General features: G+C 38.4%; 1 protein-coding gene across 1 annotated transcript in view; it reads right to left on the bottom strand.

Annotated features, from left to right (window-relative positions):
* Positions 1-16,647, bottom strand: part of LOC106916391 (MAM domain-containing glycosylphosphatidylinositol anchor protein 1) — a 73,654-nt gene that overhangs the window by 44,779 nt on the left and 12,228 nt on the right. Inside the window, exon 2 of the mRNA XM_088004636.1 lies at positions 11,090-11,264. Coding sequence (XP_087860762.1) covers positions 11,090-11,264 — 175 coding nt within the window. The remainder of the gene's footprint in view (positions 1-11,089; positions 11,265-16,647) is intronic.

The raw sequence follows: 16,647 nt of genomic DNA, 5'->3' as shown, positions 1-16,647 counted from the left end.
TTTTAAATATAAACTGAAACAAATTAGATTTAAATTGGCTTTTAAAAAATTGTAAGAGTCTGAAACTGTCCGTTACCCTTACTCTAAAAATTGTCTTGCATTTTGTTTGTATAATTTAAAATTCTACTTTTTAATTTTGTTATCTCTGCCTTGTTTTTTCACTTGTGAAGCAATTTGGTCAATCTTGTGTTGTTGTTTTTTTTTTCTTTAAGGAGCTTTATACATAAACATAGTATGATATGGTGAGCATAGTTTTTAAAAAAAATAGAAAGTCAATAAGGAGAAACTGGTTTAAAACTTTTCCATACATTGTTTTAGCCTTACAAATTTCTCACATAAATTGTGCAAATAATCATAATAATCAATAATAATCAATGGCTTTGCACATACTCAGCATTTCATGAGAACAGAAAGGAACTGGTCATCGAGCAAATGACATTTTTCTGGGCAGATGAAGACAGGAATTTGTGAAATTACACAAACACCATTTGGCCATCATATACAAAAAGAGGCTCATTTATGGTTTTTAGTTTGTTACATATGAACATCAACATTAAAATGCATTTGTGGGAGCTAAATATACAGAATTAGAATTTTTATTTTTTAGATTAATCAAACCCCAACTATTATCAATGAGAGCAATCAGGTGATGTATTTTTACAGAACACAACATAAGATTAAAAAACATCATTCAGACATAACAGACATAATTTTGTCTGTGTTTCATTGGATAATGATGACACGAGGGGCGATCACCTCAACAATGAGCTAAGATTAGTATTTTCATTAAGATGATATGAAAGGTACCTTAGAGCCGAGTGTTGGAAGGAAGTAATATTCTTCTCCTTTAACTCTACCTAAAAGAATTCAAATATCAGAAAGATGAACTTGATCACAATAAAGTGTCCATGAGCTGCATAACAATAGCTCCTTCACCTTTTTATGCATTCCCATTCTTGTAGATATAAATGCACCTCTGGACTAAAAGTAGCTTTGATTAAAACAAATATAAGACAAATGCCTTTGACACAACAATAGCTGCCAGAGCTTAAAGCTGCCTTTTAGAAGCACATACAGTAACTCTCAGTGATACTCAAAATGTATAATTCAACATTTTCAGAAACATAGAGAGAGCAGCTCTTTTGGTTCCAAAAACACATAGAAGAACAAGCCAAGATCAAAGTAGAACCCACTCTTTTGATATTGCATATATACGTTTGATTGGTTGATAGATGTATTTTTGATGATAAAACAGTAAAATATGAGGTGATAAAAGTCACATTCAGTTACAAAACTCACAAGACCTTAAAAGGAATGGGTCAGTATTTTATTACTTCATCCTGTGAATCCATTTCATTTGCAAATTTCACTGCAGGGAATGTGGAGGATTGAGATTTATCTTAAAGATACTAAAATATATAGGACTAAGATGCCTGATATTCAACCACATTCCCTTCAATCAATTAGCAATTTGCTAATGAGTGAAAAGCAATATTTGGTGAGATCATATTTGAAACATTATAGAATTTTAGCACAGATATCTTGGATAATTATGATCTGTTTTAAAGTTGCCCATTGTTTGTCCTCAGCTACCATCCATAGAAGTGGCTATCATCTTATGTTTTTAAGGTTTGACCTGCACCAACTATGAATTTTTGCCATAAGATTTGCCACTCAGGAATTTATTTGCTCCTTTTTATAGCTTCTCTTTGTAAAGCATGCATCTGGTGTGGTGTGAGTATTTCAACCAACCTGTCAAATCAGCCTTCTTAATATTTAACATCTAATTTTTTCACTATTCATACTGTTGGATTTTATTTTCTCTTGACTAGATAGGACAATATTCACATATCAATTAAAGTTAAGTAAATGTATTTATTTTGCTGAAATAGTTTTGGATTTGTCTTTGTGGTTGTGACTGATTTGTCATTGTAGTTTGGCTGCTGATCCTAGTCCTGATCTCATCACTTTTTATCTCTCGTAATGTTTTGAGTTTTCATTGCCACAGCTTTTAATTCTGGTACTTGTTCAACAGTCTGTTTTGAAAAAAAAAATGTATATAACAATTTGAAATAGATAACCATGGTTTAAAGTCATTGAAAGGGGAAAGAGGGGGCACTCTGTGTTTACCTCTGGACACAAATACGGAGGTAAACACAGCAGTGTTCCTGCGGTCACCGTGACAAGTGCAAGTATTGCAGAAGCACTCAGAATACCACGGAAATTAATGCAGACTTAAAAGAGGACACAGAATGGATGTAGAAGTAGATGCACAGGCCCCAACTAATGGAAGATGACCCGATTAGGCAGTGGAGGGACTGCCTAATTAAGGTTGATATGTTGTGTAATTTGCCAAAGAACTGATCATTCACATTTACTAATGAATTAATATGTAAATAAACAGCATGGGGGTCATCTGAAGGAGTTGTCCCAGTGTTGGAATTTACACCAGGCTATTAGCATTGTCCTTTATGACTACAAGTGACTACTGCTGCAGAAAAAAATCAAAACACCTTCATACACCTTTTGCTAACAATGTAGTATTCTTCATTTCACATATTCATGTAGGCAAAAACCATGTAAAAAAGTTAGAATGCGTGTTAGGTTTGTTAGACTAAGAGTACCTTTTGAAAATAACAAGCAGCAATTCAACATACTTTGAAAAAGACATTTTAAGCATAAACTCACTGAGCTACAATACAAAGCACCAACTATTAGGTAGGGCATTTTTACAATCAATTTGGTTTGTTGCCTTTAGTTGTAGCCTTTAGTTGACTGGCCAGTGTTACAAACACTGGGCAGTCAAACAGAAAATATAATTTAATAAGTAAGTTTTCAGCGTTTCCACTTTCCAAATGATCACATATATGTATCTGTTTTCATCTCGGGCTGCATAGAGGCAAAGCTGGTAGCACTGTAAGCCTTGCAGCCAGAAGGTTCTGGGTTTGAATCCCAGCCTTTCCTCATAAAGTTCACATCTTCTCTGTACACATGCATGGGTTCTCTCTGGGTACTCAGGCTTCCTTCCACAATTCAAGAACGTGACGGTTTCCCTAAAAACACGACTGTCTCTCTAAATTGCACTTAAGCATTAGCGTATGTGTGTGTAGATGGTTGTCCTGTGTGTCTCTTGTGTCGATCTGCGATGGATTGGTTACTATCTTAGATGTTCCCTGCCACTCGCCCAATGACTGCAGGAGATAGGCACCAGCCCCCCACATGTATGGATAACACTGTATCCAGCTGACTTCCCTAGTGGACAAAGAAAGACAAAGAAAATGACAAATAGTTGGGATTTTTACATGTTATCACTGCACTGACATAATAAGCAAGCAACTGGTTATTGTATTTATCACATATTGACATGAAAACATCTTTTTGATATATCACTGACATAACTAAAGCCAAAAATTTTTTTCCTGTTGTGATTTTTTCCAAAGTAAACCATTCCATTAATTGGTATTTTTTTTTATGTAGTTTTAAGCTGTTTCCAGTGTGTTAGACCAAACCAATGAAACCAAAGTGTGGAGCAGTGAGGTGAGAATAACAAACAATAAACAACCATATAAAAGATGTATCATATGTGTGCTCCTTCAATAACAGTCCAACATGGGGAAACGTCCCTTCTTTTCAGTGACATAAAGAGTAAGAAAAGCAGACAGGAGATGAAATTGTCAAAAGCAAGGAAGAGACATAAATCCTACAGAAGCTGTGAGCAACAGCGAGAGAACACAAACAGAACCATAGAAATTATATAGAAGCATGCACAAACAGAAATACTAAAAGAGGTGGCATTAATAACACAGAGAGAGGAGTAAGCTACAGTGTGCCGTGGACAAGAAGAGAAAGTCTGAGAGAAATGTGAGGAAGAAGATCAGAAGGGCAGAAAGTTTGTGTGAGCTTTTGCAACACTGTGTGACTCAGACAGCAGACTGGTGACCCAACGACTCACCCTGTGGCTTCAACCTCAATCCCACTAAAAGGTCAAAGCTTCTTTTAAACTACCTTCTTCTGCCCCTCTGTTTCTCTTGCTATCTAAGATGCTGTTCTCTTTCCTCCTCTGTAAACAAGTAAACATTTTTTTCCCCCATCTACCATCAGCAGTCACTGCCAATTTATCTTGCTTCAACTGGAACCCACATGTCGCTGAAGCACAAAGCACTGTGACCAAAGACGTGTTTCTGGCCTGTGAAGAGTGACCTAAATACCACCTAGCCTGGTATTTAAGGGTGTAAAAATGTGAGCGTATTCAGCTAGCAATAACACAGTTTTGTGGTACTTGCATGACTGCTGAGACGGTTGATAAAGCAACAGTTCTGCAATGGGAACAAAGATCCATTTTGCCTTTTATTAACAGCTTAGGCTGATGGTGATCATTAAGAGCTTGGGGAGTTTTTTTTTGGCACACTTTAGGCCCCTCAGTAGCAATTTAGCATTCTTTAAATGCCACAGTCTGAGTATTATTCTACTTTCACTAGGATAATGCAACAACAATCACTTAATCCCAAATTGGTTTGTTAAACACAATAAAGTCAGTGTAATTTGATCACCGTCCTGACTGCAATCAAACGGAGCACCACTGGATTACCTTTCTACCACCAATTAGTGGAAAGGTAAAATTGTCATTTTACAGATGACAACAAAATCATGTGCAGCCTCAGCACATGGTGGAAGTGCTTTACCAAATGAGCCACACAGCACCCTAAAGAAATAGTTTAGTGGAAGAATCCAGCAATAAGTGAATGAAATTCCATCCATCCATCCATCCATCCATCCATCCATCCATCCATCCATCCATCCATCCATCCATCCATCCATCCATCCATCATCTTATACACTTATCCCTATTGGGGTTGCAAGGTGTGCTGGCGGCTATCTTCAGCGGTCAATGGGTGAAAGAGGGGGGTACACCCTTTACATGTCACCAATCCATTGCAAGCGAATGAAGCTACAGAGCTTACACATCTTAGAAATATGATATACACATGAGTACAATCAATGAATGTACAGCAGCTGGACAAGAATCTGAGTAAGGTACTTAAGAAAGAAAGAATAATGGGCACAGAAGAAACTGGAATGGAAAAGCTCAAAATACATACAAAGTTAAACCCAAACAGATGTGACTGGAAGAACACATGGGAACCAAGTGAGGGAGGCAAATTAACACAAGAGGGCCTGGACTAAAACTCAAAAAGAACAATAAACCATTGGGAAAAGACTGATACGGATCTAAGAGAAATGCATGACCACACAAACATGGATAAAGAAACTTGATAGAAATGAAGTAGCCATCTAAAGAGATGCACACTGTATGTGTACAATGAGCTGACCTGGATTAAATACTTTTGGCTGGTTATCCTTAGCATAAACAGTAAATATCTAGACTAAAGAAAAGGTCTTTTGGAGTTAAAATGTCCTAAAGCAGCTAAAAAGTTAGATAAAAACTAAAACATAAATTCTAAACACAGCTGTTTAAAATTAAGCTTAAAATAACCAAGAAAAACTCTCATTTAACAAATTCACCAAGACCCTTATCCTCATCCCAGAAGGTCACAGGAGGTTAATCATCATCAGTATTTCCCCCACTTACCTTGTTCTGACGTTAAATCCACAGTGACAAACTAACATGTTTATGGTTTGATCCTTTGTTTTCATGATCTCCACCGTGGATCATTGGTTGGGTTTCTGAACCAAGTCCATCCCATCAGTAGAGGCTACTCAAAGTTAAACCCCGCCTGCTCACTGTCCCACTGTCCCAGTGGTTAGAGTGCCAGGTCATTGGTCAGCGTTGTCACACAGAGGGCCTTCTGTGGCAATGGTTGACGTGTGGGTGGAGTGTTGAGAGGAAAATCATCGGTGAAGACAGTTTCTTAGTATTTTCTGGTAGAGTGTGGGCAAAAATTTAACTCTCTCACAAACACAAAAAAGCAAATATCAATTCAAACAATGTGCTCAAAGTATGAAAATTAAAGATGGTGTGGAAAAGAAAGTAATTCTAAACGTGTTATGTAAAAATACTGATAATATCAATGGCGGTGTGAAGGACAAGAAGCAAAAATGAACAGAATGATGAGATGGTGTCAGTTTTATATATGTACAAAATTATAGTGGTGGCCTTTGTTCTGTATACGTTTCATTCAAAGAAGGATATTGAATACTTTGCTTCAGTCCAGAAAGCCTTCACTCATTTCCCTGCTGTCTTTTCAGTTTCCACCTATCATTCGCTTTCTCACTTCCTTTTTCTTCCCTGTAGTACATCTCACTATCACACTTCAAAGTGTGAGAGTGTGTGCTTTTGGCCTTGTGTATTTGAGTACAATTGTAAATGGATTCAAGTTATGAGTGTGTCTGGTCAAAAAATAGATTTTGTCAAGCTAACAAAATAACAAATCAATTTAAAAAAAATCTTGTTCTGTTTTTAGAGGTAAACAAAAGAAAAAAAAATACTGCTTTGTACTAAATTTCAGCTGGCTTTCAGATTGTGTGTTGTTGCTTGCAGTGAGCTTACTTTTCATCACAGAACAACCAGTGTGCATATTATACACAAGTTGCACACACCTGATATTGATAGTTTTAACTCATACAAGCTTAACATGGAATAAATTACTGACAGTGTGCCAATTGCTTATATTTATGGTTCCTAACATCACCGTGTTGGTAGTTCATAAGTGCTGGTTGACTCTAAAACTGCTGCCACATTGTTTTCTGTTTTACATTTTGCAATAGAAATTTCTAAAGATATTTTGAAGTACATGTTGTCTGAAAGCTGCAATTTTTTCAACTAAATATTTAATGTGAGTTTTATCCTATGGCTTTGGCGCCGTATTGGTTTTATTGTTTAATGACCTCAACAGTTGTTTACTGTGAAAATGTGCTGCTTCACCTGCCTATGTGGTCTTCCCTGCCACCAGGTTATTATTGTAAATACAAGTTTCTTCTAAATAACTGTTATTATTTAGAACTATAATTAAGACCCAAAAAATGTGTGTTTGCATGTGGTACTAAATATAACTCAGGTGTAAACGTAAGTAAATGAAGTGGATAATGTGGAGTAACTCTTTATGTACTCCCAGTTTGAGCACTGTGTAATGAATCAAAGTAGTGGTATTCAGTGTTCAATTGCATTAGAGTAGTATGACTTACTGTAGATGATGTCACCATTTATATTTTTTATATATTTAAGGATTTTGTTTCCTTCTGAAAATAAAATGTTAGTTCTGTGTTAGAGTCCCTAAATAATTTAAGAAATGAGAAATTTTTTGAGAAAATGGGTAATGCTGTGCGACAGACTGACGACCTGTCCGGGGTGACCCCGCCTCTCGCCCGGAACGTTAGCTGGAGATAGGCACCAGCACCTCCTGACCCCACTAAGGGACAAGGGTGTAAAGAAGATGAATGAATGAATGAATGAATGAATGGATGGATGGATGAATGAATGAATGAATGAATGAATGGATGGATGGATGGATGGATGGATGGATGGATGGATGGATGGATGGATGGATGGATGGATGGATGGATGGATGGATGGATGGATGGATGGATGGATGGATGGATGGATGGATGGATGGATGCTAATAATAGAGTAGGAATACCTTCCTACTCTATTAAAACCCAAGGCTGATCCCCAGGACTGTTGAGATGTATAACTTGAATCACTTTATGCCTATTTACTACTCCTTTAATCACATTCACCTGCATGTACTTGTACAGCTTCTTTTTTTTTCATTGGAACCACTCTACATTAAAGTTGGTCAGTCTGTGCACAAAATTATGTAAAACCTTGAAATGATTCAGTTGATTCTCTTTCCAACCACTGGTATGTTTCATAGAGGAAAAAAGGGAGGAAGTAGATTAGCATGTGATAGAAATTAAGAATGAAGTGATAAAATGGATAAACTTTGATGGAAATAGGACATTTAAATGTCTTGCTGTGCTCTGTATGAGTAACAGCATGTCCTGCCCTTTAGGTCTATTTCATTTAGGAAACATAATGTATCTACTATCCCACCTGAAACTCTATTGCTTTGATTTTTCTTGTTTTTAACGATTTTTATTTGTTGATTTGACTCCGTTTGTGACTTTTTCTGCTTCGCCATATTTTTTTTTTCCTTGCTTTGTTGTAGCAAACTCCAGAGTACAATTTTCAGTTGATTTTGTCCTTCAGCTGGTTATGGTTTGTGCTTTACGGAAATGTCACTGCTCTAAGGGTGACAAGAGTTTGATCTGCACATCACTACCGACTGCGTATCGCCGTTAACCCAACCTTTTGTATTTCACCTCAAAGTATAGTTCTATTTATCTTTTTGAAAATTACATTATTTTTCTCATTTTCGTGGCAGTTTGGTAGAAAAACTAAGATTTCATCTGTGATGTCTCAGATTTTTTTTTCCAAGTTGCTTTGGGGATTTAGAGTTTAACACAAACTGCTTTTGTTGTTATTGGCTCCATCCAAAAATGACTTTTTTGGCAGCAACAATGTGGAGGATTTTTCTTAAGCAAGCAGTCACTGAAGTGACTTCAAAAATGGTTGAGGAAAGCAATTTTCTCAAGTGACATTGTTTAGTTACATCCAAAATTAGAACTGGTGTGGAATGATTGACATTTATCAATTGATAAGCACAATGCATAAAATCTTGAAAATACTAGTAAGTTAACTATTTTTTTTTCTTACCATCAAACATACTTCAATCATTTTTTTTGTCAAAAATCAAGGTTTTGGAGAAGCATCGATGTTAAATAGTTGTCTTTGTCGATATTTCTGGCCAGCTAACCTTGCTGTTACATCCTCACTTCTTAATCTTTCTTGCCCTCCACGTTCGTCTCTCTCATTCCCCGTGTTTCTCTGGAAGCCTTGGCTAATTGTTACATCGTCCTAGCACTAAAGATGCTCGGTGAAGCGTGCACAGATGATCGCCACTGGGTCTAACACAGCATGGGGGACAGGGAATTGAACAAGCATTGACCGTCAGAGCTGGTTAGCTTCACAGAGCCCCTGTCACAACTACACTCACAACGCAACCTGTTTACTTGCTAGGCCCCCCTGCAATCACCAGCTCCCCAGCAAGGACAGAGCTAACTCCTGGGGAGGACTAACACTATCAGCAAAAAGAAGAAGTGGGAGAAGAAGGGAGGGAAAGCCTTGTTAAAAGGCAAAGGGAGGGCCAGGGCTAAATGATGAATCTCAAAGGGACAAGCATGGCACAAACGTGTGTGTGTGTGTGTGTGTGTTCTTGTGTGTGTGTGTTTGTGTTCCTGTGGTGCATGTGAAATGGTTCACTCCTTTGCACTGCACCTTACCCAAAGCCAACAAAAATGAGTTCAGTGACAAGAAAGTAATTGGTGTTAAATTTTGCAACGCCCTCAGTAAAAGGATGTTTTTCTATGAGTCTATAAATCCGCCATTAAGATGATTGAATCAGCAAAGGGGAAAAAAACAACAATAAATTTAACATATGAGTGAGGATCTTAGGGCTTCAGAAGCATGTTGCATGGATGTACAGAGTGTTGTGTTAAGCAACCTTCGACCGTGACCTGGCCCCTGACTCACTGGGACAGTGGGGCAGTGAAACAAGCAGCAGCACGGGACCCCTACAACACAATGCCGCTTCCAAGCTGTCGCTTGTTCAACAATGTGAAAGCTGTTTGATTTGCTGGCCAAATGCCAGAACAGAAGAGGTGATCCTTAATGGAGTTTTCTTTCTTTTTTTGATAAATGACAGGACGATGATTCTGTCCTCCTTTAAGCATTAAAAAAAAAAAAAGATACTTGACTACCAGATAATTAAAAGAGACCTGTAAATCATGTTACAGCTTCCTTTATTTCAGCAGTTTACTTAGTTTTAATTAGAAATTCTGAAAATGCAGTGAGTCTCAGAGTAGTGTGCTAGCAGGGTAAAACTCTTTAACATAGAGCCGCACCCTGAAAATTTACTGTTATCAGTATAACAGAGCTTTGCAATTAAATCTGGTATCCTTTGTTGCATAAACAACAGGGCCGATGTAGACCTCCAGAACAAAAAAGCAAGTCAGAGAGGGGCTGAAAATGGGAAGCTATTTGTAAATTGTTATCCGATTGTTGATTTACATTCTAAATTTAAATTTGGCTGTGACGATATTTGACACAGAGTGTTTCAGTTCAAACCACTGACAAATCAAGTGGTTCACTGTCGTCTCGCTCCCATTCATTTAGGACAGAAACTGGCTAAGAAACATTGAGTTAGGGAGCCCGTGCCACCTGGACTAACTGTTATAAAACTCACTTTAGGTCCCACAGGCTTCACTTTTTTCCCAAAAGTATCTGATGAAAGGTGTCTTTGTTTCTTTAGACTTGTATTGGTGAAGTAGAGCATTTGTAAAAAAATATGAATACATTCAAAATTTTAGACCTTCAAACATCATTAATTAGATCAGTCATGATTTCTGGTTGAAATTCTATTTCTATTTCTCAAATGATTTACTGGTAGGTGTAGTAGAGTAACAGAAAGCCAACAGATCCAACAACAATGGCTTGGTGCTGCTAATTCTATTATTTCAACTCTTTTTTTCAATTTATTTTGAGAATATTTTCCAAAACAAAAAGGAAGGAACTGCTTTTTGTGCAGCCAAATATTTCCTTCTGCTTTAATTTCTCTAAATAATTACTTTCATATTTAATTTTAGAATAGTATGTGCTACTGACTGTAAGGACAAGCTTTTATAGGAATGTAAGCCTTGCTTTTTGTTTTTGCTAATTATTACATAGAGAAAAATATTTAGGAAAATAAAAAACACAGTTTTTCATTGCATAGAACCTTTTTGTTTTACAGAATTTTCTGATTCAGCTTAATTTGATCTACCGACCCTTCTCGCTGAATCCTCCTAGCATGTTTTTCATCCTCTCAACCGTAATTCATCAGATACTCTTGGAAACTATTCCCACCTGCAATCTCATCATCCATCCAATCAGTCTTTCATCTTTCCTCCTGCTATCTTTCCATCTCTGCCCATCTCGACCTTCTCTAATGTGGGAATGGCTGCAGTGAGAGTCTGCTGTGGCCTAAAAGTGGAAGGAGTGTTCTCTTTTCCTCTTTTCTCTCTGCCCACTTACACTGCACATCTACGCGGATGGACTTGATGGCAGCCACCCCCACCCCGTTGTCGGCCTTGCAGTAGTAGCGGCCCCCCTGCACCCGCTGGATGTTCTCGATGCGCAGCGTCTCGTTGTAGATGGAGGTTTCCTGAAACTTGTCTGAAGCGCTGCCTGCCGTCTTTGTCCACCGCACCTGAACAGAGAGGGGGAGGGGAGACGACATTGAGAGAACAGACAGGTTGCTAGAGAGAGAGAGAGAGACATATTTTGAAGGATAAAATCATTTAAGTCTGATTCAAATTATGTCATGAATAACATTTCACCATTACCAAAAGCATAACAAGTAGAGTAACATCGCTACAGTCTAATGACGAGCTAAAAGAGAAGCTGGTTGAAAAAAGCCCACTGATAACTATAAACGCAGCATCAAATACATCTGATCATACGTTGGTGGTTTCACCATCGTCTTCTTTCAAACTGCAGTGTCCGTCCTCCCTTGTGTGGACTGCCTGCCAAGCGAGGCTGTATGTAAGCCCTTTAGCTTTTGTCAAGCCAACCTCTCATTCTAAGAGCATCAAATTGAGCCATTTTGTCACAGCTGGCAGAATCTCGGAGATACCATACAAGGTGTCCTCTGTGATGCTGTGATTTAACACCTGCTATCGTTGACCCTGGGAGCAAATGCTGCTTTGTAGCAAGTCGTAAAGTCTGCAGAAGGAAGTAGGAAGCAGTGGGGTAAGGACAAAAGATGTTTGTCTGCGAGAGTTGGGGTTTAAAGTCCCATCGGGTCCATTCCGTTTCACATTTGAGACCAGTATATGTGCAGAGCAGATGTGTCTTGAAAATGCTGGAAGGACGGGTTTTTTTTGTGCTTTCTTTCAAAATATTGAAAGATCATTTGATTATTTGTCAGGTAAAAATCTATCCAAAGTTTGCAAAATATTCTTCTCTGTAATTGCAAGGTAATAGTGATCAGCTAGTCCAAACCTTCCAGTTTTTTATTCTGTTTTGCTTTTAAAATTTGGCTCCTAGCTGGTGTCAAAAAAACAACAACAAATGGTGCTTGAGGGGCTACCTAAATGCAGAGACAGAGAGAGGCCAAAATCCAGTTTATTGCACATATAAAAAGTGCAGCATAAGCAGGATGTTCACAACATAAAACTACAGCATTCCAGATGAAATGACTTCCAAGTACAAAATGGAAAAAGACACAGAAAGGTTGCTTTGCTGATGAAGAGGGTAAAACTTCAAAGAAGAGTCGACAAAGGGACGTGGGGGACATGGATCTAAATGTAGGGGTGGTTGAAGTTAGAAGAGGTGATTTGATTAAATCAAGGATGAAGTGAATGTAGCCAATATTACACAAAACAAAGTTAAAGTTGGACAGAAAAGCATCGGACTTTGCACCTGCAGGACAAACCCTTAGAAATTATGAGGAGTAAAAATAGAAGGTACCAAAACAAGATATGTAGGAAAGAGTTGGCCAAACTGGAATTATAGGAAAAAGCATGAAATGGGTGTTCTCAAACTTTGTGTTGTCTGAATTTTCCACACTGTGTCCGAGGTACAGGTAAAAATTAAGGGCTTAAAGAAAGATTGGAGTAAATGAATGACCAAATACAAGAACCAAGATCAAAATAAATTAACAACAAACCCAAAACCCTATCTGCAGGTTGACAATCTTCTCTTTGGGTCAAAAATATGTCATATTTAAAAGTAGGTTTGCAGCTAATGCCTAAGCTCTCTCTCTCTCTTTTTTTGTGTGGAGGAAACCAGTGCAGGGCTCTACGATAACATGGCACATGCTTGATAATTCAAATTAAAGATAATTGCCACCCTGGATTTTCCGTAATAAATCTTGCATAAATGTACTTATGAGCTGTTCAAAAGCTTGTTCACGACGGAATAATTAGATGGCAAAATGCTAAAGAGTAAATACACTGAGACAGACAGTTAGATAGTCTAGCGATCCCTAAACAGGTCATTAAATTGGCAAATGGTTCAAAGTTTATAAATGGGGCTATCCGCCTTCTAGTGATAAAATCTGTCTGATCTGTATGACACTAAGCGCTGTGCTCAGGGTGTCCATGCTTTTCAGCCCATTAGGAGTTTTGACATCCTCTATACGGATTTTTCACGCTTCAATTATCTCATCAAGCAGTGGGAACAGCGTGCAGCAGACAGCTACATGATAAGTTCCTTCGAATAATCAACCGCACAAACTCATCCTCACACACACTTGCACACACGCTTCAAAGATGTACAAAAGCTTGTAAACTCATCAGTGTAGGAATTCTCTCTTGTGTGTGTGTCTACACAACTGTGTGTGTGCAGTCCATTAATCCCTATTAACCCTTCTGTCTGTTATCAACCTCCGTGGGACTATCAACCATACCCCTCAGAGGAGGTCAGAGAGGATAATAGGGAAAAGTCAGTTGTGTGTGCCTCTGTGCATGCAAACATTAGTGTGTAGAAGTGTGCATTTCCTGCTTATATGCACACTCATCTGCCTGTGTTCCTATATGTACACTGTATCAGTGTACACATTCACTCCAGAGTGTAGGTTTGCGTTTGTGTGTGTGTGTGTGTGTGTTAGGGGATGGGGTTGGGGAGAGGGGGTGTGTGTTGATTAGAAAGCAGGTTATATGGATTAGCGGATTATCAGTGCCTGTGTAAATGCTCTGTGTCTGTTTGTTCAGGTCTGTTTGTGGGAGGGATTTGGAGGAGGCACACCGCCATTGATCCAGCCAGCCAAGGTGAGCAATGAACTGCACCCTGTCTCTTCATGGTTTAGTGACTTCAGCTAGAATGCATGCATGTGTATGGAGTAAAGACTTTTGTGAGAATCACAGAAAGGAAGCATACTAAAGTGCGTAATGAGCATTTATTGAAGAAGTAAAAGATTAATGACAATTTTGCAAATGGTTGACAGTTTTTGAAGTTAACCATGACGGGAGATTAGAAACAGAGCTGAACATTTTGACTGAATTCTAATGAAATGATTATATGATAAGGACTTTGGAAGGGAGAAATGAAACAACACCTCATCTGAGCAAAGAAGTTCAATAGTTTTTCTGGTCAAGTAAATTTATTTTTATAACAATCATGACTGTAATGATCCCGTATGTTTTTCATATGACACATTGTCTCACTCTTTTACTCACTGAGGAAGAACCAATGTAAGAATTGAATTAGAAAGTGTAAAGAAAAAACAATCAGCTAAGATTTAATGAGATACTTGACTAAAATGTGGCTTGATGATAGTGGAAAATCAGATGGGGTAACATAAAACTACTTGGTATTTATGCCATTCAAACATAGGAAATCTAAAATTGTATGGCCACATTATATCTTATTTTTGAACCCGGATAATTAACAAAAGAAATCTGAAAGCAGAATCCTGGTACGGGATTCTCAGGACAGTTCTGGTTCATTGTGGACATTACTGTCCCAGATTGTCTGTAGCACAGTGGTGAGAAATTTAATCATGTTTAAGGGCAAATTTTACTTTTTGGAGCAAACTTCCAAAAAAATAAATAAATAGCATCTAAAGGCCAGTACTGTTTCTTGGCTGATTCTTTTCATGAATCAGTTTTTCTCTTTTGTCTTGTGTGTTTTCAAGATGCTCTTATCACCAGTGCTCAATAAGCATTTTTACATTATTGCTTTCTTAGTAATACACAACCACAAAGCCCTGTTCTTCATTTATTTCTCAGATTAGACAGACAATAAGAGATCGCGATGTGCTGCTCTTGCATGAGCAGACATTGCTGCATCTGTTTTCGCTTTGTAGCCGTGTAAGCCTTACATCACATTGCGGCTTCGGTCACGATGCACAGCAGGGATAGGTCAACTTCAACCCCCATCACTACGCAAAATCATTTTGATGATCACAAGAATAATCATGAGTGTAGGTGATTTTCATGGATTGGAAGTATGGTCTGATAGGGGATTTAGGTCAAAAGGTGTTTGTTTTTTTTCTATCTTGCAGGCATAACCTCAGCATTTCCTCAATAGTGTCCACCAGGTCAGAATAAAATATCCTCAGTTCTCTGGGAACAAGTAGTTCCTTTTGGCCAGTAAATTTCTTTAGGGATGTTAAAAGCACAAGTTGCAAGGTGTACACACTGTCCAAAATACTATTTGTGCTCAAATTTGTGGAAAACAACCTAAGAGGCGACCACCCTACTAAAAACAGGGCATGTTGAGCATAAAATCACAGTGACCTGCTGCACTTGCCGTAATACAGTAGAAATAAAAGCAACATGTGTGGCAGAAATACTAGTATTCTACTAAGAACTGTGTTTGATAAGGAGATGGCACGTGAGCAGAAAGAATAAGGGGAAAAAAAAGCAGGAATACTCTTGATATTTGCGTGAGGAAAAAAGGGCAGCACCGTACAGTTTTCTTTGGAGCACAAGAGAGGGTAGAACAGAGGATGATAGGGAATGATGTATGCAGTATTGCTGGCAGCGGTGTGATGGGAAGAGAAAAAGTGAAGCACATTGGGAGTTGCTCCACCAGGGTGGCAGATGAAGCAAAATAGAAAAGGGTGATATTGTGAATAAAGGGGATATTGTGTGCAATGCAGATGACAGCCAGGCGGCAGAGGAGCCTTTATCTGGCTGTGACACAAGCAGCATAATACCATCACCTGCGCTCTCTTTCTCTGACCTCCTTCACTCTCCCTTTACACCTTTTCCTTCCTTCAATGGATGAGTGAGGCTGCAGTCTTTTTTTTCTGCTAAGGTCCTGACGGATTGTTCTGGTTATCTCTTTCAGCCCTTTTTTTCTCCCTCATCCTCTGCCTGTCTGGGCGCTTTTCTTTCCCATTTTCCTTTTATTTCTTTACAAAGTAGGAGAAAGCCAAACACTCGCTTTTCATCAAATCTCGTGTCCACCGATTTACACATGAAAAACAAACTCGTCCCCCTCTAGACTGTTCTAAAACCACGCCGCAAGATTAAGGGACTTTGTTGAGTCGGAGACTTTTGTGATGATATTTTATTTACGTCTAGTTTGAGGTGTAAAGTGAAGCGAAGCAAAGGTGTCCCTTGAGATGCAGCTTGACATGAAATGTGGAAGGTTTTCTGTACCGTTTCTGTATTCAGCTGTGGGGAGACATGCTGTCTATGACGTGGATGTTCCTACACGGGAACAGAAAAGAAGAGAAGTAGCCATGTGGAAGCATTGCAGGAGAAAAGAGGAAAGCAGTCTGTGGTCTTTACATGGGAAGTGGATGGGCTATTAGGGTGTGTTTAATATGTGGTTATTAAGGAACGCACAATAAAGCTGGGCTCAGACAAATGGGCTTGTAAATTTTCCATTAGTGGTAATGCGCTTTGCTGTAGTCATAAGTAATAATTCCATCTCACACTGAATGTGTTTATAAACTGTGTATTGCACTTTCTGAACCATTAGAAGCATAAATATTGGCATTTTAACCACTGAATTGTGTCCAGGGATACAGACTGAGGCAGAGCCTAATAACCTTCTATCATCTGGCAAAGCAATAATTTTAAAATACATCGTCAAGGTGTTGGTGAGTCAGCTGAGTCTTTGAAGTTTCCATGTTC

Source organism: Poecilia mexicana, unplaced genomic scaffold (assembly GCF_051168715.1).
Source record: "Poecilia mexicana isolate PSO_F unplaced genomic scaffold, ASM5116871v1 scaffold_3, whole genome shotgun sequence".
Lineage (NCBI taxonomy): Eukaryota > Metazoa > Chordata > Actinopteri > Cyprinodontiformes > Poeciliidae > Poecilia > Poecilia mexicana.
The sequence above is the reverse complement of the archived record's forward strand: the minus strand, read 5'-3'. Positions and strand labels throughout refer to the sequence as shown.